At 41.4% G+C, this 23,690-nt stretch overlaps 1 protein-coding gene across 1 annotated transcript; it reads right to left on the reverse strand.

Annotated features, from left to right (window-relative positions):
• Positions 1-4,957: 4,957 nt before the first annotated feature.
• LOC122004056 lies at positions 4,958-6,374 on the reverse strand. The gene has a single exon (XM_042559001.1). The coding sequence runs from the start codon at positions 6,317-6,319 to the stop codon at positions 5,129-5,131; it is 1,191 nt and encodes a 396-aa protein (XP_042414935.1). The 5' UTR covers positions 6,320-6,374; the 3' UTR covers positions 4,958-5,128.
• Positions 6,375-23,690: the final 17,316 nt, after the last annotated feature.

The raw sequence follows: 23,690 nt of genomic DNA on the forward strand, positions 1-23,690 counted from the left end.
GGAACTCCACAGTATGCTACTGAGTGGAATCTGATCGGTCACCAGACCGATCAGGAAACACTGAGTATCACTGGATCGGTCTGCAGACCGATCCAACTCCTAGGTTTAGAGTGCCCTCTCTAACCAAGTTCGGAGAACGAGCTACCGAGCCCTCTCCGACTCCATATGCCAAGCTTCACTCACTTGGACTTCTCAACACCAGATGTCTGATCACCCTTGATCTATCTGGATTTTCCCTTGCCCGGCTTCACTCACCAGGACTTTCCACCTGGCTTCACTCACCAAGATTTCCACACTGCCTAACATCCCAGTTAGGACTTTCTCACTGCCTGGCTTCACTTACCAGGACTTTCCAACTGCCTAACATCCCAGTTAGGACTTTCTCATTCACCTAGCTTCACTCACTAGGATTTTCACCTGGCTTCACTCACCAGGATTTTCCCGAATGCCTGGCTTCACTCACCAGGACTTTCACCTTCACCTAGCTTCACTCACTAGGATTTTCACCTGGATTCACTCACCAGGATTTTCCCGACTGCCTGGCTTCACTCACCAGGACTTTTCCCCGTGCCAAACTCCCTGTTTGGACTTTCCGCGTACCAAGCTCCTGCTTGGACTTTTCCCCGTGCCAAGTCTCCGTACTTGGACTTTTCCAGTGCCAAGTCTCCATACTTGGACTTTTCGCGTGCCAAGCTCCCTGCTTGGACTTTTCCCGAATCAGGTCAACCAAGTCAACCTTGACTTACAGTTGAACCAATAATCTCCCAAACATCTATTCTTGTCCCATATCAAGAATAGAACTCTCTCACGAGTGTCAAACATGCAACTCAACTAGGTCAACCTTGACCTAAGGTTGCACCGACAATCTTCCCAAGTCAAACATCAAAATACAACTCGAGTCAAGTCACCTCGAGTCGGGTCAACCAGGTCAACCTTGACCTAAGGTTGCACCAACAGAGAAGTCCAGCTAGGTCAACGGGTCGACCTGATAGCTGGCAAGAAGCCCAAACTGGTCGATGGGGTGACCGGATGTCTGGCACGAAGTCCAGATAGGTCGACAGACTAACTTGATATCTAGCACGAAGTCTAGCTAGGTCAACGGGATGACCTGATAGCTGGCACAAAGTCCAGACGGGTTGAAGGGTTGATCGGACGTCTAGCACGAATTCCAGACGGGTTGAACGGCTGACCGGATGTCTGGCAGGTAAGTTAAGGTAAGTCACTGGAGGATAATGACTGTGAGGCCGCGTTCCCAGGAAGGGACCATTAGGTATCGATCCAACTTAGATCCATTTTGGAAATATAAATTGAGATCATGACTAGATTCCGGTCTCGAGGAGACGGAATCTAATTGCTACTTTTATTACTCTTATAACTTAACTGTGCTAACACTTTGTTTTGCAGGGTAGTTTTGCATTTTGTCTCAGACTAATGTTTTTTGCAGGTTGCTGAAAAAACAAAGGTCGGGGCACCCGGAATGGATCCGGGCACCCGGGATGCAAACTTTATCTCCTCGCCGCATCGCCACGTGAAGCTTCATGTTTAGACGAGCTACGTCACACTCCAGGCGCCCGGAAGGGATCCAGGCGCCCGAAGCCTCCTATATAAAGAGGATGCACCTTGGAGAAAAGAACAACGAACAACAAGATCTTCCAACACTTGCTTTGTCGTGTTGTGCTCTTGCGACGCTGCGAAGCTCCTTCGACGATGCGCTTCTTTCTCATTCATTATTGTTGTCGGTATTCTTCCTTTAAAGCAATTGTAATTTAACTTGTAATATTTCAAATTGCTAGTGGATTGTCTAACGAAAGCACTCAACGAGTGCAGACCTTGGGATAGGAGTCAACCAAGACTCCGAACCAAGTAAAAAATTACTTGTGTTAGCGTTGCTTTAATTTTATCTTTTTTGTTGCATACTCGATTTTCTTTATGATGTTTTTTAAAATCGATATTCACCCCCCCCCCTCTATCGAATTTCACGATCCAACATTTCCCACTCCACGTCGTCCGCTAGGTATAATTAGCATAAAAGTTATTTCATAAAATTTATTATGTGGTTGTATCTTGCACGTATTATATCCTATATGTGTGTGTTGCATGTGTTATAATAATTAGTGAAATTATTATATGTTTTTCGTTGTGAACGTTGGCAAAAATGTGTCAATGTACGCAACATGTCGAGCTCCATAACATCGGATATCTTCCTAAATTAGGCATTTCGTCAAACAAGACATGAGTAGAGAGCCTTGGTTATTATATGGTTTGTGCATTTTGATGATATATATTACCTTTCATAAAAAAACACTAGACTAAAAAAGGGAGCTCCGTAAGGATGAGAGAGAGACAGAGAGAGAGTTGTGAATAGTGGAAAAGAGCTGTCTTTGCGTGTAAGAAGAAAATCATACCTTTACTTACCTCAATCAATCATAATTATATAATCGATGGAAATGAATCTCTACGTAGGATGTCATGTGGCCTCAGTTGTCCATCTAAGAAGCGGTTAGGGCACCAATTGGAGACAGTCATTGGGAGATTCTCCACATAGGATGACACGTGTCCACCAACTGTTCATTTGAAAGGCAGTTTAGAGCACTAAAGGGCGATAACAATTGGGAGATTCTCCTAGTAGGATGACACATGTGTACCAGCTGTTTGCCTGAGAGGCAATTAGGACATTAATGGACGACAATTGTTGAGTCATACCTTTGAGAGTGTCCATGTAGGATGCTACGTATCAATCAATTATTCGCATGAGGGGTTGATTCAGGATGGGTCTTCCGGAGTCCGGATCCTCTGCGCCCGCCTCCCGTGCATCCTCTGCGCCCGTCGCTACGCGACAAAAAACCCACGCGCTAAGCACGTGCATTTCTCCGATCAGCAAGAATGCTGATCGGTCAGCAAGACCGATCAGCAGGCTGACCGATCAGCATTCCAAGCAAATTTTTTTTAATTTTTTTTTTTTAAAAAAAAGTATTTACTCTTTTTTATTAGGATTAATATGGATCGAAGTATATTGGATTTGTATAATTATTATATGTATTAGAAACGTTTTTATTATTATTTTATTTTTAAAAAAAAAAAATTTTAAAAAGTTTGCTTGGAATGCTGATCGCCTGCTGATCGGACGTGCTTAGCGCGTGGATTTTTTGTCGCGTAGCGACGGGCGCAGAGGGCGCACGGGAGACGGGCACAGAGGATCCGGTCTGGGTCTTCCGAGGGTCATTGGACGCCGAGTGCTCAAGAGACGCCACGTGCTCGAAAGTGTAGATCTTGAGTCCGAATAGGTCGTCGAGTACTCGAGAAACATCGAATGTTCGGGAGCACAGATCCCGAGTCCTAATGGGTCGCTGAGAGCCGAGTGTTCGGGAGCACAAGTCTTAAGAAATTTCCTGAGTTCGATTGGGATATGCTAGATGAATATAAAGTGGCTTTTCCGAGTTTGAATGAAATATGCCACTCACGGAAGGAGATGGGCTATAATAAAGTTTTGAAATTTCAATGATTTTTTTATAATACTAAAATGCTATAAAAGCTATTTGTAAAAAATATTATCATTTTTTTAAAAAAACAAAAGATATCTATACGGGTATATTATGATTTTTAAATTATTATTTTCTTACTATATTCTTTTTTAATTAGTATTTTGGAGAGTTAAAATTATATCCCTATATTATAAATTCAAGCATATGTATACATGCTTGTAAAGTATGGAGAAAGATTACAGGCCGGATCCTCTGGATCGCTTTTGCGATCCAGAGGATGTTCCCTATGCATGTATTGATAGGGATGCATAGTCTCTACTTGTAAAATAGGTGGGGACAATATATCCCCACCAATACATGGAAAGGGAGCATCCTTTGGACTGCAAAAAGTAGTCTAGAAAATCTCCTCTCGAAAGACTACCTTCTATCAGACAAAATATATATATATATATATATATATAGAAAAATGATATGTTGTCTGACACTTCTTATATGACAATGTGTGACATGCGACGTGGGCGATCTGATATGATCAAAACTCAATTTTTTTAATTTCTCTCATCTACATGCAATAACTTTTCTCTTTTTTACTTTTAAATTAAAATAAAATTCTCTCTTCTCTCCTATTATTACATGTAATAATCACTGTAGTACTAATGCTACAACATTATAACAGTTAATATATAATAGCTGTTATAATATTGTAGTAATTATTATGCAGTAGCTGTTATAATTTTACAATAGCTGCTATAATGGTATAGTAGCTGTTACAATGGTATAGTACCTGGTACAATCATGTAGTAACTGCTACAACATGTAGCAGTTATTGTATATTAGTTACTATAACATTATAATAATTATAACACCTTTAAAAATCAACACCATAATAATTGTTTCATGTAATCATGGGAGAGAGATATGAGAATTTAATTTTAATTAAAGAAGAAAGAGAGGAAAATTATTTATTTTTATTTAAGAGAAAAGAGAGAAAAGTTGTTACTCAAATAATAGAGGAATTAAAAAAAAATAGATTTTGACCGCGTCAGATAGCTCATGTCGGATTTCGCTCATGATCACGTAGGAGACGTCCGACATCATATCAATTTCGTGTGTGTATATATATACTCAAATTACGCACTAAATATTTCTTGTTTCCCAAATTAGTCTTTTTCCCTTTGTAAATCAGCAGAATTTAGGTATTCAAAAACATTAAAAAAAAAGTAAAATGTTTTTGTAAAATTAGGAAATATGAAATGTGGGCGTTTTATAAGATTTAAAAAACTAAAAAGCTAGTTATGTAATACTTATTTTATCCTTAAAATCATTATTAATCCTAATTGATACACGTTTAAAAGTACAATTTTTTCTCTCTTTTAAAAATAAGTACATATTTCCTCACTTATAAAAACTCAAGTATCTCTATCGAAAATTTTATGCACATATAATAATATTATGCATACTATTTTATCGGAAAATGTAGATTTTTTTTTTTAAATGACAAATACACTACACCCTTACCTATCACATTAACTACCACCATCATGCATATTTACCACGAAAAACGACATGTTTTAGCCATAAACACACAAAAATAAAATAAAATAGAAATAATGAAGAAAATAACTCGCACTCTATCCGTTATTGGGTCAGGCGGTTTGTGGGGGTCTTGCAGCCGTTACGGTGGACTCGGCCGGGTTAAGCGCCAGGCCCGTGACCGCTTGATACGGTGGCAACATTAGCGTGCAGTAAACCAACTGCCCTGCGCTATCGTACGCCAGATTTCCACATGCGACGTACGCCTCCATCCCCGTCGTCGCCCCTCCTCCGGCGGCGTTCACCGTCATCCTAGCTGGAGCGGGGTAGAACCCTGGGTACATCCCCGGCGTGCACTGCAGTAGGTACCTCGTTGGATCCATGCCGGGGGACAACGATGGAAATCTCCCGGTCGTCTCTGGCCACTGCGACGGCAATGGGAGTTGGAAGTCGGAGGGATGAACCAAAGGCACACTGTCTTGGTTTTTGTTGAGCAGGTTGAGAGGGGGGAGGTTGTTGGGGTACACGAGGCGTTCAATGTCCGCCGCCGTGACCACTGCTTGCGCGGTGGCAACTGGTTCAGCGCTTACCTTGATCTGGAGGCTTGGTTCGTCCTTAATCAGATCTGACATGGCCGGCGCCTCGGTGGGATGGTCTTCGAGCACGATACTAGGCTGTTGTGGATCTACGGCGACCTTCACGGCGGGGGGAGGGACGAAGTCTTCATCGAAGCCAAAGAGAAAGTCGGGGCTAGGCGAGGGCTGCGTCGAGGGAGGACGAACGGGGACGGCAGGGAAGGCGTCTAGCAAGGCGGCAGAAGGGAGCGGAGGAGGGGGCCCGACAGGGAACAGGAAGAGGCGAAGACGGGCAGAAACCCTAGGCAAGGTGGAAGATGCATCGCGGAGGAGGCGATCGTACTCGATCATCATGTGCTCAAGGTCATCGTCGTCGGTAACGGACACGAGGGCGTCGAGGTCCTCGCCGGGGAGCTGGTACTTGATGCAAACGGGGTTGGGAGCTGCGGGAGCCACGACGGCCAGCTTGGCAAGGAGGACGGAGAGGCGGGCGGACCGATCGAGAGCCAGGATCTTGGTTTCTCCGCTAACGTAGGCGAGGCGGGTGTTGTCGTGGGGGCGGGGCTGGATGCGGCCGCCGTAGCTAACCATTAGCTTGACGCGGCTCCCAGTGCCGGGCGACGTGGCCGGGGACGGCGGCGGAGCATCGTCGGAGGGGTCTGCAACGACGACGACATCGTCGATCGCGGAGCAACGGGCGGAATCGGCGCCAGTAGCATCCATCACCATTAATTCCACCTCTTCTCGTCTACCCGGCTGTTCCAGTACGCTTCGCTTTTTGCTAATATATATGTAAAATTGGAGGATGAGCTGTTGATGATTGGCTGGGTTTACATGTGGGTAATTCTGGCACAGCTGCCCGATCAAATTTGGGGCGGAAGCGCCAAGCTGACGCGTGGCACGCGATGCGGATACGCGCGAGTCCCTTTCCTTCTTGACAAGTTCAGTCAGCCCAAGTAGTAATTTTATATTAATTCCGCTACTAAATTCCGTGCTTTCATTCCTTAATATAACTATATATTAATTTATTTTCTTTTGAAACATTTAATTTTAATTATATTTTAAAAATAGGAGATTGACGTGGAATTACGGTGGCATTGGCATCCAACGTGGCGGCCCACCGCAGTTAATAGGGGCGCTTAGCGCGTACAGCGGGTTGTTGGGTGTGAGATTAGAAATAAATAAAATGGTAGTTGCCAAATTTTGCCATTTACAGTGGGAATATAATTAAATACGTGACGGCTAGCTTATGGTCATCGACGGCTGTTGCTACAGTCAATTCTTTAAATGAATTTCACAAATGAATAAAAAAAAAAGTAAATGGAGGAGTAATAATTAGAGGGCCTGTAAGAGTTGTGAGTTAATGCATGGATTAGTGCGGGTCAAAAGGGAGCATGCGGTGGCCGTGCAGTGTGTGACTGGTTTCTTCACCTGGGCGTTAGCCCCCGAGCCCTGAAGATGGCATTGCGTTTAGTAGTATTTTAGTGAGGGAGGAGAGATTGAGGAAAGGACGATGGATGGGAATGGGTAGGAGGGGAAGCAATTAATATTGGGATGCGACAAGAGATGCTGTAAAACTGTGGGTGGATAATTGTGGGACTGGGGGAGTGATCCGTGCGTAGGAAAGGAAGACCGTGAGCAGAGTCGCATGTTCGCTGTTTCTCGCCTTTGGTCGGTTTGTTTGTTGGCGTCGGACTTTTGTTGACTCCAAATTGGCGTCTAGCAATGGAGCGAACTGACCCAGCTTTCTCTCTCGAGACTAGAATTCAACCTGCATGGTGAGATTTGGAAATGAAAGGCACACCTACATTTCAAAAAAAAAAAAAAAAAAAATTGCTCAAGAAAAAAATTCAAGGATAAACGTATAAAATAATGAGACTTACAAAAATGTACAATAATGGACCATAAATTTATATATTTATCATTAAATTTTTTTCTTGAAATTTTTTTCTAATACATATCATTGCTATTTCCAAAATTTCAAAGGGCACATCGTATTTTGAATTTATATATCCCCTTTAACCAACTCGTATCATTAGGTTTGTTTCACTCAAATCATCGTACGAAATTAATCGATTAAAAGAAATATTAGTTAAATGAAGAATGACTCTAAGTAACGGAATGTAATTCTAATCAACTTGTTACCTTTGACATAAAACCAAAACGTCTAAAATCATCGAGCACTTTTTGGTACGAATAATAAAAATTGAATAAAATTATATAGTTTCTTACATCTCTATGAAAAAAAATGATAATCTCAATTAACCTCATTGATTATATCTGAAGTGATCGACCCGACCCTACAGAAGGTTCCGACCGGCCACTAGGATAAATCGGAAAGCGCACACGGAGATCAACTTAGAAGCTCAATCTCCTTTGATTGCGCTCCCCATTTGGAGAAAAAATTCCTACAAATACGCTGATACGAGTTACGTTAGATGGGTCGAGCAAGTGAAGGAGGAATTTAAGTCCAGAAAGATAAGACAGGTATATCGCCAGTCGAATAAAGGTCGACTGAACATCACTATGTCCATGTATGCTCGGCCGGGCAAAGCCCGCCTAAGCATAAAGACATTTAGCCTTATATGTAACCTTCAATATATAACCAGCCGACCGCAAGCCGAGAGAGCGCCCACATGCTCATTTATGCTCCGCCGGGTGAAGTCCGCCCGACATAAAGACATTTAGCACTACATATAATTCTCAACATATCACCGACCGACCGCAAACCGAGAGAATGCTCACATTCTCATATATGCTTGGCCGGGCAAAGTCCGCCCAAACATAAAGACATTTAGCTGTATATAAGATTCTCAGTACATAACCGGCCGACCGCAGGCCAAGCGAGTATCCACATGCTCATATAGACTCAGCCGGGCAAAGCCCGCTTGAGCATAAAGACATAGGGCTTTATGTATAACTTTCAGCATATAACCGGCCGGCCGTAGGCTGAGAGAGTGCCCACGTGCTCATATACTCAGCTGGGCAAAGCCCACGTATAACTTTCAGCATATAACTTTCAGCATATAACCCGAGCATAAAGACATTTAGCCTTATATATAATTCTCAGCATATAATCGGTCGATCGTAGGCCGAGTGAGCACCCCAGCGCTCATATATGCTCGACCGGGTGAAGCACGCTCGAGCATAAAGATATTTAGCCTTATATATAATTCTTAGCATATAATCGATCGATCGCAGATCGAGTGAGCACCCCAGCACTCATATATACTCGACCGGGTGAAGCCCACCCGAGCGTAAAAACATATTTAACCTTATGAATAATTCTCAGCATATAACCGGCCCACCGCAGGCTGAGAGAGCACCACGTGCTCATATATGCTTGGTCGGGTGAAGTCTGGCCGAGCATAAAGGCATTTAGCCTTATATAAAATTCTCAATATATCACCGGTCGACCGTAGGCCGAGAGAGTGCTCATGTGCTCATATATGCACATACCCAAGCATAAAGACATTTAGCCTTATATAAGATTCTCAGCACATAATCGATCGACCGCAGGCTGAGCGAGTACCCACATGCTCATATATGCTTGACCAGGCAGAGCCTGTCCGAGCGTAAAAATATATTTAACAGAAGGTAGTCTTAACAGTATATATGACTGGCTTAAATGACTGACCGAGATATATTCAGTAGGAAACACTCTTAACAGTATATATGACCGGCTTGAACAATCGGCTAAGATATATTCAGCAGAAAACACTCTTAACAGTATATATGACCGGCTTGAACGACCGACTGAGAAATATTTAGCAGGAAGCACTCTTAATAGTATATGCGACCGGCTTAAACGACTGGCCGAAATATATTTAACAGGAGGTATTCTAAATAGTATATGCGACCGTCCTGAGCGACTGGTCGAGACATATTTAACAGGGGTATTCTGAACAGTATACATGACCGGCTTAAACGACCAGTTGAAACATGCTTAAAAGAATATTTAACGGGAATCATCTTCTAGAAGCTTCTTCAATTATGATAACGTGTTATAAACGACAAAACAGGTACATCTGGGTACAGAAAAGATTCCTTAAGGGATTATTGCACGAAGTATAGGAGATGACTTCATCTCCTAACAACCCCTAATGAACCGGGAACCACCTCACGACTACGGAGGTCACGTGAGGTGGTATAAAAAGGGGGATCTTCTCCGTTGGCAAGGTAGGCAAGTTCTAGCATCTAAGCTCTGTTTTCACTTCAGTTAATGTTCTTCTTCTTCCATCTGTGAGAGGAACTGATTTGAGCATTGGAGGGTATAGCCAGGGATCCCCTCCCGAGTCTTAGGTTACTAACGGTTTGTTGGCTCGTCTCACTGTGCGTAGGAGTGTTGAGGAGTTTCTTCAGATTTGCAAAGTTCGTCTTCATCGGAGGTCATCATCATTCATCTTAATCAGTGCTCATCTTTGCAGATTTTAGACAGGATCAAATTTGGCGCTATCTATGGGAATTATTCACCTGGATTTGAGACTACGAGGATGGAGGAAGTTGGAAAACCTAATACCATCACTATCTCACAAGATGATCTGGAGTTGCTCATCAGCACCAGAGTACAGAAGATACTACAACAACAGCAACAACAAGTCAATACTTGTGGTACGTTGCCAGTAGTGCCACCTCTGGCGATGCTTGTAACCTCTCATCACCGAGAGAAGGATATCAAAGGAGGAGACCTGATTCATCTATTCTCTGCTCCTCTCTCTCCAACTTGACGTCCTAAAGCCTATTCGAACACCTCTAGAACAAGGGGGGAGAAGAGCAACCCTTCAAGAATCCTCTGGGGAAACCCCTGTGAGGGAAAAACAAAAGGGGAAGCTGGTAGCTAGTGATAGCTCTCTAGAAAGAATTATTACTCAATTCTCACAACGGGTGCTGGATGATCCGTTGTCAATGCATTATCAGAATGTAAGTGTTGGAGAGTATTTGCGAACAACCGATCTCGAAGAACATATGAAACGACCCTAACTTCTATCATAATTTTTTTAAAAAAATATACCAACCTAATTAAATTCCAAGGAATACATGCGGCACTAACAAACATTTTGAATGTGAATTTATCCCCAATAAACTGTACATGATAAACACAATCAACAAACTGTACACGATAAACACAATCTTCTAGCAGCATCACTTAAAAGTTTCACTTGATTAGTATAAATATTTAGCTTCAGATTCTTATTAACAAAATACCCAGATCATGAATTGCCAAAAGGAAAACTAAAGGTGATTTTAGCTGATAAGATAGCAGAGGCATCTTAGAGCTCAGCAACATTACTTAAGCATCAGTTTTTTTTATTTATTATTATTTCCTCAAATTACTCATAAATGGTAAAAGAAATAATGTTTCATCCTAACGCGATAAGCAACAAGGTCCTCGGGTGTGAACTGCAGTGGCCCGAATCAGTCAAGTGTTAGAGCCTTCCACCTCAAGATTGTTATTACCTGCACCCACACAACTGAGTGAGACTAAGGCTCAACATTTCCTAACTAGAGATGATCAATATTACATATACAACATGAATAGGTTAACGACCCTAAGTTCAAAAGAAGGATGAGAGATATCTATAGGTGTCAACAATTATCTATGCACTAATTCCATTACCTGCCTTGCTAAAGAAAATTTCACATTTAACAATAGGCATTTAAAATAAGAGTAGCAGCTATTCATGCAAATATATAATACCTACTCCATATATTAAATGAGATAAGTGTATATGTAACAATAAGCTAGCATGTAATAGGAGAGAAATAAACTTTATAATAGGAGAGAAAATTTCACATTTAACAATAGGCATTTAAAATAAGAGTAGCAGCTATTCATGCAAATATATAATACCTACACGATATATTAAATGAGATAAGTGTATATGTAACAATAAGCTAGCATGTAATAGGAGAGAAATAAACTTTGCAGAGCGTAGAGTAGGAAAATATATTTAGAAATTTGATAGTTTGAATAAGATATTAAGGGAAAGATTTCGTGAGCTCCTCTCTTCCCTATTCACCATATCATTGCATAGCATTAATCATCATCCTATATCCTATATTTATATAAAAAAAATCCCTTTAAAGTGAGGCGTAATCGTTAGAAGTAGCTAGCTATCTTTATTTGGTCGAGTGACCAATCTCAGCTGTGGAACCATGGTATCTAGTAGTAGGGGTCAACAACCCTCGTCGCTGGGCCGGGGCCTATTATGGGAAATCTGATATTGGACTCCCTCTGAGGCCTTTTCCTATAAACGAGCTCCCTCTGGGACCTTTTTCTGTAAACGGGCTCCCTCTGGGGCCTTTTCCCATATACGGGCTCCCTCCGGGGCCTTTTCCCGCAAACAGACTCCCTCTAGAGCCTTTTCCCTCACAACATTCCCATTAGCTCATCATCATCATCATAAGTTTTTTTTTTTTAAAAGCAACCAACATGAAAAGAGATGTCATACCAAAGGAGAGAATTTGCCACCTGTTACCTTCCAACATGGTATGATCTGATTAAATAACTTCGTCTTTAAGATAGATCATCCTAATTTCATAAATTCCATAATCACTGAAAATAATCCTTTTATCATGAGCGCTTCAAGAATCTGATAGACTCAGTTAAATCATATATAAATTCATAAAAACGTGAGAAAGTACCCAAGCTACTGATTAACCATGCATAACAATGTGAACCTGCATAATATAACTTCCTTGGAGCAACTAATACCATGCCCTTTTCTTCAAACCTGTGCATGATATATCATAAGAAGAAAATTCCTAAAATTTCATGGTCGTAAAAAAAACAATCCTTTCTAACAAACCCCCTGCTAAAAACTGGAAGAGCTTGGGTGGGTCATAGAAGAAGAAACAAAATTCGAGAAGATGACATAGGTACATACATGAGCTACGGGCTTCCATATGCATCACATTATAAACAAGCTTAGTATAATTTGTGTGGTGCAAATAAAAAAGAACAAAATAAGGGTTAAAGAAATGCCTTTGTAGGGAGACAAGGGGCATGAGTGAGAAACCTTTGGTTGGAACTCTCTTCTTCCAAAAACTTCACGCCTTTGTTCTCTTGCTATGTTTTGTCCAGCATGACCACGGCGGCTGCCGTTTCTTGCCTTTCTGTCTCCTTCCCCCCTCCCTATTCTCTCCCCTTTTGTTTTAACCTAATCCCCCTCCTCATATATATATATATATATATCGGCTGTAGTTTTAATTACCCATTAGATAAAGCTCATCCATTCTGATGTATTTCCAATTACGTAACCTTTAGTATTTATTATATATATATTTTTTAAATTCGTTCATATTTTTTTATTAAAATGAATAATCCACCTAATTAAATTAATTCAGTGGTTTAACTATTTACCTAAAGGTAGTTCACATTAGGGGGAATCCTAAGTGTTATAATTCCTACCTCCCTTATATAAAATTTCATCCTCAAAATTAAAACTCACCGAATAACTCTGGATAGCGACTCGTCATGGTGGCTGATAAGCACAAAATACTGATGTGTCACGAAAGGGCTTATCAAATTAATAATGTAATATTTCACTGAACCCCTTAATTTTGCAATGACGTTGTAGTAACGAGCCCAGGATCGATCCGAGGAACCAACGGTAGAATGTAATTTAGGATTGTCTTTTATTCCTTTTTTTTTTTTGGGTTTTTGATATAAAAATGAAGTTGGGGGTTTAAAAGCTTTAAATCTAAATCTAACAAATGAAAAGCACAGCAAATAAGAAACTAATCTAATGCAAGAGTGAAACCTAACTATGTGCCAATGAACAAATCATTACGCATTGTCACACTACGTTGTGATAAATCCATCAACACACTTAAACTAAATATGAAATAACAAGACAGAAATAAAATTTAATCTAAGTAGAATTTAAACCCTAACTTAGAACTTAAACACTAAACAATTAACTAAGCATCAAACAAGAATTAAACTAAATTGTATCAATGAAATTACAACTACCAAACATGAATTAAACTTCAACAAAACAAAGAAATGCTAAATTGCAATGATAAGAACTTAACAAACATAAAAGAAATCTGTTCTAAGCTGTAAAAACAATAACAAAACGAAATAAACCCTAACCGATCCAACTCACAACCAATCTAACAAGTTTCACACTCTTGCCGTCACACAAGAGTGCCTAAGTCGAAACCACCCGACTCTGGACCTCAATGAAGACTCTCTACAGCGTATCAGTTCCAGGAAGTTTCAAAGTTGCCGACGAACCACCCCCGGCGAGCTAAGAACAACCCAGAACCCAAAAATGGCCGAAAATGCTGGAAATCTACAAATCTGGTCCTCTGGATCTGGATGGAGTTGCGGATGATAGTTTGATGTCGGATGGAGCTCAGGAACACCGGAAGACCACCTCCAAATGCTGCTGATGGGAATCGGAGTCGCCGATTGGAAGACCACCTCCAAATCGGCGCTGGAACAGAGAATCGCAGAAGTAGAGATTGCGCCGGAGGGAACACCCTCTGATGGCTCCAGATGATAGGGATGTGCTGCCGTGAAGCTCTACAATGAAGTTGAAGCTCGAGAGGTTGATTGGAGAAGGAATTGGGATCGAAATCCACCGGAAGAAGAACGCGCGACGCCAAGAACAGCGGAGGAGATCGACAAAGAACACGAAGCACTGTAGCTTCTCATTTAAACAGATCTCAGATTTGAACCGATCTCAGATTTGAACCGACGGTTGAGATTGATTCTGGGCTAAATCAACGGTGAAATGTCATCCAAAATCCGATCCGAAGGTACTGATGTTGATATAGAGTCTGGATCTACCCTCCCGTAGGTCGGATCGATCAGATCATCACTGGATAGCCCAGATCTGCCGATCTTCAATGAACGGCCTAGATTAATCCGGCTGGATCAATGGCTAGATGAACTCAGATCTGGATCAAAACTTCTGGATCTTCATCAATGGCTTAGATCTGCTCCTCATTAGGTTGGATCGGCCAGATCTTCAACGGATGGTCCAGATCTGTCCTATTCTTGATAAACGGCCCAAATCGACCCAAAGCTTGATCTTGTCTTTTGAACTCCGATTCGAGCTCAATTCCGGTCCAAATAGATCCAAATCTAAGATCCTTTGATGCCTACAAAATAAGAATCAAATATTAGCATCAAATAACACCAAAAATAATATAATTTTCAATTAAGTCCAAAATCTATGCAATGCACAAAAATGTAATGTAACCATGATTTAAACTATGAAACCAACATCAAAACCATGCATAAATGAATCAAAATAATGCAGTAAAATCATGGTTATCAGTGGCCTCGGTCTCCTATGTAGCTTCCTCCTCCGAGTGATCCCTCCACCTGACCTTGACCATCTTTATTACCTTGCTCCGCAACCTTCTCTCTTGCCTGCCCAATATTTGAATGGGCCTCTCCTCATAGGACAAATTTGGTGTAAGTTGCAGTGGTTCAAAGTTCAGTACATGTGACGGATTCGCCATGTACTTGCGAAGCATCGAGATGTGGAACACGTTATGCACCCTTGCAAGTTTAGGTGGCAAAGCCACTCGATAAGTCAATGCTCCCACTCTTTCTAGGATCTCAAATGGTCCTATGAATCTCGGACTGAGCTTGCCTTTCTTGCCAAATCTCATAACACCCTTCATAGGTGCTATTTTGACGAACACGTGGTCCCCGACGATAAATTCGAGATCCCTTCTTCGTTTTTCAGCATAACTCTTCTGCCAGCTCTGAGCAGTCTTCATCCTGTCCCGAATTTTGACTACTAAATCTGCTGTATGCTTCATGATTTCTGGTCCCAATTCAGATCTCTCTCCAACTTCATCCCAATGGATGGGCGATCTACATTTTCTTCCATAAAGTGCCTCGTAAGGGGCCATGTCTATAAATGACTGATAACTGTTGTTATAGGTGAACTCCACTAGAGGTAGCTTCGACTCCCAACTTTATTGGAAGTCGATCACACATGCTCGGAGTAAATCCTCCAAAATTTGTATCACCCTCTCCGACTGCCCATCTATTTAGGGATGAAATTCCGTGCTAAACATTAGTTTAGTCCCCATAGCAGAATGTAGACTCTTCCAAAATGAAGACATAAATCTTGTGTCTTTGTCAGACACAATTGAAACTGGAATTCCATGCAATGAGACTATTTCTCGGATATACAGCTCTGCATACTGAGTCATGGAGAAAGTTGTCTTCACTGGTAGAAAATGTGCTGACTTGGTAAGACGATCTACTATCACCCAAATTGCATTAAAACCCTTTACTGTCCTCGGCAAGCCTACAACAAAATCCATTGCAATGTTTTCCCATTTCCACTCAGGAATAGGAAGTGGCCTAAGCATCCCCGCTGGTCTCTGATGTTCTGCTTTGACTTGCTGACAATTTAAACATTCAGATACAAAACGTAGGATGTCTCGTTTCATACCCGGCCACCAGTAAAGTAATTGCAAGTCCTTGTACATCTTTGTACTCCTCGGGTGGATAGAATAAGGGGTATTGTGGGCTTCTGTCTTGATTTCAACTCTAAGAGAATCTACATTAGGAACCCAAAGTCGACCTCGATATTTAACAATGTCATCCTCGACTGTATATAACATTCGGCCCTTAGTCTCATCTCTTTGTTTCCATTTTTGTAACTGCCCATCAGTAGCCTGCCCAATTCGAATTCTATCTCTCAGAGTAGACTGCACTATCAGAGTGGATAGATTAGGAGCCCTGCCTCTTGAATATATCTCCAAATTGAACCTCTGAATTTCTATTTGAAGGGGTTTCTGCACTGACAGTTGGGCTATGAATGTTGATCCTGTCCGAATGTTGAGTCGATGGACACTGGGTACGTGGCGCTCTCCCAACTGATGATGTGGATCTCTGATCGGCCATATGGATCTCCGGCGAATCTGCAAGGAAGTCGAGCCGAGAAGGGGTTCCCGGCGACGACCCTCCGACACTCAAGTCAGGAAAGAGGAAAACGATGAAGTGGCTCCAAAGATGAGAGAACCCGTACCTCCGGCGAAGTCTGAGGGCTCTTATATAGAGCTGTAGGGAGGCTTATGCACACCTACCGAGGCGTACACGTGTCCTTTACCATACCTTAGTATGGGCTTACCAGAGAAGCATGCCTGACACCATACTGCTATAGTCCGAGCACCTCTCTGATGGGACAGCAGAATCTTCCGTCGTAAGATTCTGCGTATGACTTGGTCGTCGAACATGCTTGTTGTCAGAAGATGTTCCCCAATATCCCCTTGTCCTTTTGTCTCTTCTCTCCCCGCGCCGAGCGTCCAGCCGCTCGACAGGCACATTACTTCCGACCGGGCATAGGTATCGGTCCGACCGGGAAGATTCCCGGTCGCGTGCTCGGCTGAGACTGTTCCTTCACAGCATTACCGTTTTACGCCTCGGCCGAGCGGGCTACCCGCTCGGCCCGACGACCCTGTTTACCATGAGCGTCGGAAACCCGACTCCCCGTTGGGTTGTCTTTGATTCCACCCAGACCCATTCGGCCGGTTGACCCGACCCTTCTCCGATCGGATGGACCTCATGCTGTCCCTTTTGACTTCTGACCTTCACGTGTCATTGGCTCCCCACAAAGGGGGTCCCCCGTCCTTACTACCGGATCAACTGTCATTTTCTGGCTCAACGCATCCGCAGCTACATTAGCTTTCCCGGGATGGTAGCTAATATCACAATCATAATCCTTCACCAGTTCTAGCCATCTTCGTTGTCTCATATTCAACTCTTTTTGGGTGAAGAAGTATTTGAGACTTTTGTGGTCGGTGAAAATTTTGCATTTCTCCCCGTACAAGTAATGTCTCCAAATTTTTAGTGCAAAAACGACTGTGGCAAGCTCAAGGTCATGTGTCGGATAATTCTTCTCATGTGCCTTTAGTTGTCTAGACGCATACGCGATCACTCGATCACACTGCATAAGAACTGCGCCCAAACCTACTCTCGATGCATCGGTGTACAACACATACTCTCCTTTGCCAGATGGCATAGCTAAAACTGGTGTTGTAGTGAGGGCTTGCTTCAACTTCTCGAAACTGTGTTGACAATCCGATCCTCAAACAAATTTGGCATTCTTCTTCATGAGAGCTGTCAAGGGTACCGCAATGGCAGAGAAACCCTTGATGAACTTGCGATAGTAGCCAGCTAAGCCTAAGAAACTGCGTATCTCAGTTACACTTTTAGGCTCCGGCCATTCTCTGACTACCTCAACTTTAGAAGGATCAACTTCAACTCCATCTCTCGAGATAATATGTCCTAAGAATGCCACTTTCTCTAGCCAAAACTCGCACTTGCTGAATTTGACAAACAACTTTTGATCCTGCAATATCTGTAAGGCTATCTTCAAGTGTTGCCTATGCTCCTCTCTGTCCTTCAAGTAGACCAGAATATCATCTATGAACACAATGATGAACTGATCAAGATATGGTCGAAATACGCGATTCATGAGATCCATGAAGATCGCTGGGGCATTTGTCATCCCGAATGGCATTACCATAAATTCATAGTGTCCATACCGAGTTCTGAAGGCCGTCTTGTAGACATCTGCTTCCTTTACTTTCAACTGATGATATCCTGAACGAAGGTCTATCTTCGAGAATACTGAAGCTCCTTGCAGTTGATCGAATAAGTCCTCAATTCTAGGCAAGGGATACTTATTCTTTATTGTGACTCTGTTCAGTACTCGATAATCGATACAGAGCCTCATGCTTCCATCCTTTTTCTTCACAAATAATATTGGCGCGCCCCATGGAGAAAAACTCGGACGAATGAATCCTTTATCCAGTAGCTCTTGAATTTGATCTTTTAGCTCTTTCATTTCTATAGGTGCCAGTCGATATGGTGCCTTAGAGATTAGCACCGTCCCTTGCATCAGCTCAATAGAGAACTCCACCTCTCTCTCAGGTGGAATGCCTAAAATGTCCTTAGGGAATACGCTAGGGAAGTTTCTGACAACCTCAACATTGTCAATCTTTTGACGAATGACATTAGGTACTGAAATAATACTAGCCAGAAATCCTCGGCAACCTCTACGCAAAAGCTTCCTTGCACCTATACAAGAAATAATAGGCGGCAACTGCTTGTTTTGAACTGCCTCAAAAGTAAACATTTCCCCGCTAGGCAGTCTAATAGATATTGTCCTCTGTCGAAAATCAATCGAAGCTCCATTCCGTGATAGCTAGTCCATCCCCAAAATAATGTCGAATTCAGGCATCGACAACACAATAAAATCTGCCCGAACCACCTTCCTCTGAAGTCTAAGCTCAATATCCTTTACCATCTTGGTAGATAACATTTGTTCGCCCGAAGGAACTATGACTCTAAATCCCACATCCATGTCTTCTGGTAAGATTCCTAGTCACTTTAAGAATGTCTCAGATATAAATGAGTGTATAGCCCCAGAATCTAGCAAAGCATAGGTACCTATGCCTGCGATGAATATTTTGCCTGCGACCACAATGCCATGGAGCAATTCAAGCATGTTATTTTTTTTTTTAAAAAAATACCACACCCTAGATCATGCCCGATTCTAAACGTACAAGCCTAAATCACTAAGTTCAATAAACCTGGAAGTAATCCTGTCTTTTCTGCCTAACATTTCCTGCATTATAGCAAAAGAATGTTTAAAATAGCTCATATACCTGTGATAAGCGTAGTGTCTGGCTCTGCCTCCTTGGCATGCATCACAAAAGCTCGACCAATCATAGGTTGTTTCTTCTTTGGGCAATCCAGAGCTTTATGTCCCTCTTCTCCACAGTTGAAGCACTTGTAGGTACCCCACATGCATTTGCCATGATGCTAGCGGTTACACTCCTTGCACAGTGGCTTCTCCTCGGTCTTTGGGGCAGTTGCTCTCAGTTGTTGCTTGGGGTTCCCCAGAGGCTTTTGCTGTCCTTTCTATGGCCCCGTGTAAGGCTTCTTATTCTGCTGTTGTTGCTGTTGTGGTTATGGCCTCTTTCTCTGCATCTCCCATTCTATGTCATTCAAAGACTGCTCTGCCCTGTAAGCTCCATTAACAGCATCATTATACGCAGCTGGGTTTGTGAGGAGAACATCTCGGCGGATAGTAGGCCTGAGACCGTCCAAGAAGTGTCTGAGTTTCTCAGCAACGTCGTTGGCAATAAGGGGTACAAAATGGCACCCCCTATCGAACTTCTTAACAAACTCAGCAACAGATAAATCCCCCTGATGAAGACTCATAAACTCCCTCTTCAGTCATCCTCGAACATTAGCTGTAAAATATTTATCATAGAAAATTCTCTTGAAATCTTCCCAAGTCAAGGTTTTCAGATCAACTCCTCTTTCGACTCCCTCCCACCATAAGGAAGCGTCATCTTTCAGTAGATATATGGCACAACGAACCCTATCAGCATCTACCATATTCATATATCGGAAGATCACCTCTAATGATCGGATCCATCCCTCCGCCACGAATGGATCAGTAGTACCCGAGAAATCTTTAGGATCCGTTCTCCTAAACTGCACGTAGATGTCCTGCTACCCTCCCCTATTAGCATTACTTGCATACTGCTCAAATAATTGAGCCATTCCTTAAAGTAAACGTGTAGCAGCATCTGAAGGGGGTTGCACCTCCTCCCGTCCCTCTTCCTCCCTATCTCCGTTAACTGCACGTCTCTGAGCCATATCTGCACCCAACGTCTCATGCAGTACGTAAGCATCATGCACTTAAATTTAATAGCATCTATCCTCCAAATTCTTTTATATCATGAAAGCATTAAAATAGTAAAAAAAAAATTACACATAAAATTTAAAATAGTAAAACTCACAGACTTGAGGCTTGACTTCTTGAGCTTTCCGGGACCAATAGTAATCACACCCTTTCAAGATCTTTGCTCTGATACCAACTGAAACGACCTTAACTTCTATCATAATTTTTTTAAAAAAATATACCAACCTAATTAAATTCCAAGGAATACATGCGGCACTAACAAACAATTTGAATGTGAATTTATCCCCAACAAACTGTACATGATAAACACAATCAACAAACTGTACATGATAAACACAATCTTCTAGCAGCATCACTTAAAAGTTTCACTTGATTAGTATAAATATTTAGCTTCAGATTCTTATTAACAAAATACCCAGATCATGAATTGCCAAAAGGAAAATTAAAGGTGATTTTAGCTGATAAGATAGCAGAGGCATCTTAGAGCTCAGCAACATTACTTAAGCATCAGTTTTTTTTATATTTATTATTATTTCTTCAAATTACTCATAAATGGTAAAAGAAATAATGTTTCATCCTAACGCGATAAGCAGCAAGGTCCTCGGGTGTGAACTGCAGTGGCCCGAATCAGTCAAGTGTCAGAGCCTTCCACCTCAAGACTGTTATTACCTGCACCCACACAACTGAGTGAGACTAAGGCTCAGCATTTCCTAACTAGAGATGATCAATATTACATATACAACATGAATAGGTTAACGACCCTAAGTTTAAAAGAAGGATGAGAGATATCTGTAGGTGTCAACAATTATCTATGCACTAATTCCATTACCTGCCTTGCTAAAGAAAATGTCACATTTAACAATAGGCATTTAAAATAAGAGTAGCAGCTATTCATGCAAATATATAATACCTACTCCATATATTAAATGAGATAAATGTATATGTAACAATAAGCTAGCATGTAATAGGAGAGAAATAAACTTTGCAGAGTGTAGAGTAGGAAAATATATTTAGAAATTTGATAGTTTGAATAAGATATTAAGGGAAAGATTTCGTGAGCTCCTCTCCTCCCTATTCACCATATCATTGCATAGCATTAATCATCATCCTATATCCTATATTTATATAAAAAAAATCCCTTTAAAGTGAGGCGTAATCGTTAGAAGTAGCTAGCTATCTTTATTTGGTCGAGTGACCAATCTCAGCTGTGGAACCATGGTACCTAGCGGTAGGGGTCAACAACCCTCGTCGCTGGGCCGGGGCCTATTATGGGAAATCTGATATTGGGCTCCCTCTGAGGCCTTTTCCTGTAAACGAGCTCCCTCTGGGGCCTTTTTCTGTAAACGGGCTCCTTCTGGGGCCTTTTCCCATAAACGGGCTCCCTCCGGGGCCTTTTCCTGTAAACAGACTCCCTACGGGCCTTTTCCCGCAAACAGGCTCCCTCTGGGGTCTTTTCCCTCACAACATTCCCATTAGCTCATCATCATCATCATAAGTTTTTTTTTTAAAAAGCAACCAACATGAAAAGAGATGTCATACCAAAGGAGAGAATTTGCCACCTGTTACCTTCCAACCTGGTATGATCTGATTTAAATAACTTCATCTTTAAGATAGATCATCCTAATTTCATAAATTCCATAATCACTGAAAATAATCCTTTTATCATGAGCACTTCAAGAATATGGTAGACTCAGTTAAATCATATATAAATTCATAAAAACGTGAGAAAGTACCCAAGCTACTGATTAACCATGCATAACAATGTGAACCTGCATAATATAACTTCCTTGGAGCAACTAATACCATGCCCTTTTCTTCAAACCTGTGCATGATATATCATAAGAAGAAAATTCCTAAAATTTCATGGTCGTAAAAAAAACAATCCTTTCTAACAAACCCCCTACTAAAAATTGGAAGAGCTTGGGTGGGTCATAGAAGAAGAAACAAAATTCGAGAAGATGACATAGGTACATACATGAGCTACGGGCTTCCATATGCATCACATTATAAACAAGCTTAGTATAAGTTGTGTGGTGCAAATAAAAAAGAACAAAATAAGGGTTAAAGAAGTGCCTTTGTAGGGAGACAAGGGGCACGAGTGAGAAACCTTTGGTTGGAACTCCCTTCTCCCAAAAACTTCACGCCTTTGTTCTCTTGCTATGTTTTGTCCAGCACGACCACGGCGGCTGCCGTTTCTTGCCTTTCTGTCTCCTTTCCCCCTCCCTCTTCTCTCCCCTTTTTTTTAACCTAATCCCCCTCCTCATATATAAATATATAAATATATATATATATATAAATCGGCTTTAGTTTTAATTACCCATTAGATAAAGCTCACCCATTCTGATGTATTTCCAATTACGTAACCTTTAGTATTTATTATATATATATATTTTAAATTCGTTCATTTTTTTTATTAAAATGAATAATCCACCTAATTAAATTAATCCAATGGTTTAACTATTTACCTAAAGGTAGTTCACGTTAGGGGAATCCTAAGCGTTATAACATATTCTCAAGTTTGAACATGTAGTGCTTCTCCAACAGTTCACTGATGGAGTCAAATATCGTATGTTTCTTACTACTTTTGGAGGAGCGGCTCAGAGATGGTTTAAGCGACTGCCGAAGAATTCTATTTGTCGCTTCAAGGATTTTCACAAGGTATTCTTGCATCATTTTTCCAGCAATCAATGGTATCACAAAACTCCATGGAGTCTCTTTTCTATCAAGCAAGTCCCTAAAAAGTCTATTAGGGCTTATATTAAGAGATTTATGATCTGCATAGATTATATACACGTTTATGCATATTTTGATGAACATCTACTTATATTTCATGAGCATAATCTATGTTTATTGCACCCTATTTCATTATAATATCATACTTCCATTATATTCTGTTCAGAGATCTACTCCTTGCTTGTTTTGATTGATATGGCATGATTTGGAGTAAAAACAGAGCTTAAATAAGGTCTAGAGCTTCCAGAGTGTCTAGGCCATGTGGAACTCACACGAGCATGTAAAAACTAAGTTTCTTCCATGTTATGGCTGTGTGGACATCACACGTCCGTGTGGGGTGGAGGCCGTGCAGACTGAACTAAAATGAACATAACTTTGTGCTTGGTTGGAGTTATGGGTTGTTCATTATATCAAAATGTAGATATCTTCAATATCTACAACTTTGATGAAGACTTCAACTAAAGAAAACTTCATCTTAATGGTGTAAAAGACGTTGCAATGAGACATGGCCTTGACACAGGGCTGTGTCAAATCCTGCACTGCACACAAAGAGTAAAATGGCCATAACTTTGTGCTCATTTAGAGTTTCCATCTGTTCTTTATACCAAATCATATATAACTTCATGCTTGACAACTTTGATGAAGACCACAACTCAATAATACCA

The sequence above is a fragment of the Zingiber officinale genome, chromosome 1A (genome assembly GCF_018446385.1).
Source record: "Zingiber officinale cultivar Zhangliang chromosome 1A, Zo_v1.1, whole genome shotgun sequence".
In the NCBI taxonomy this organism is placed as follows: Eukaryota; Viridiplantae; Streptophyta; class Magnoliopsida; order Zingiberales; family Zingiberaceae; genus Zingiber; species Zingiber officinale.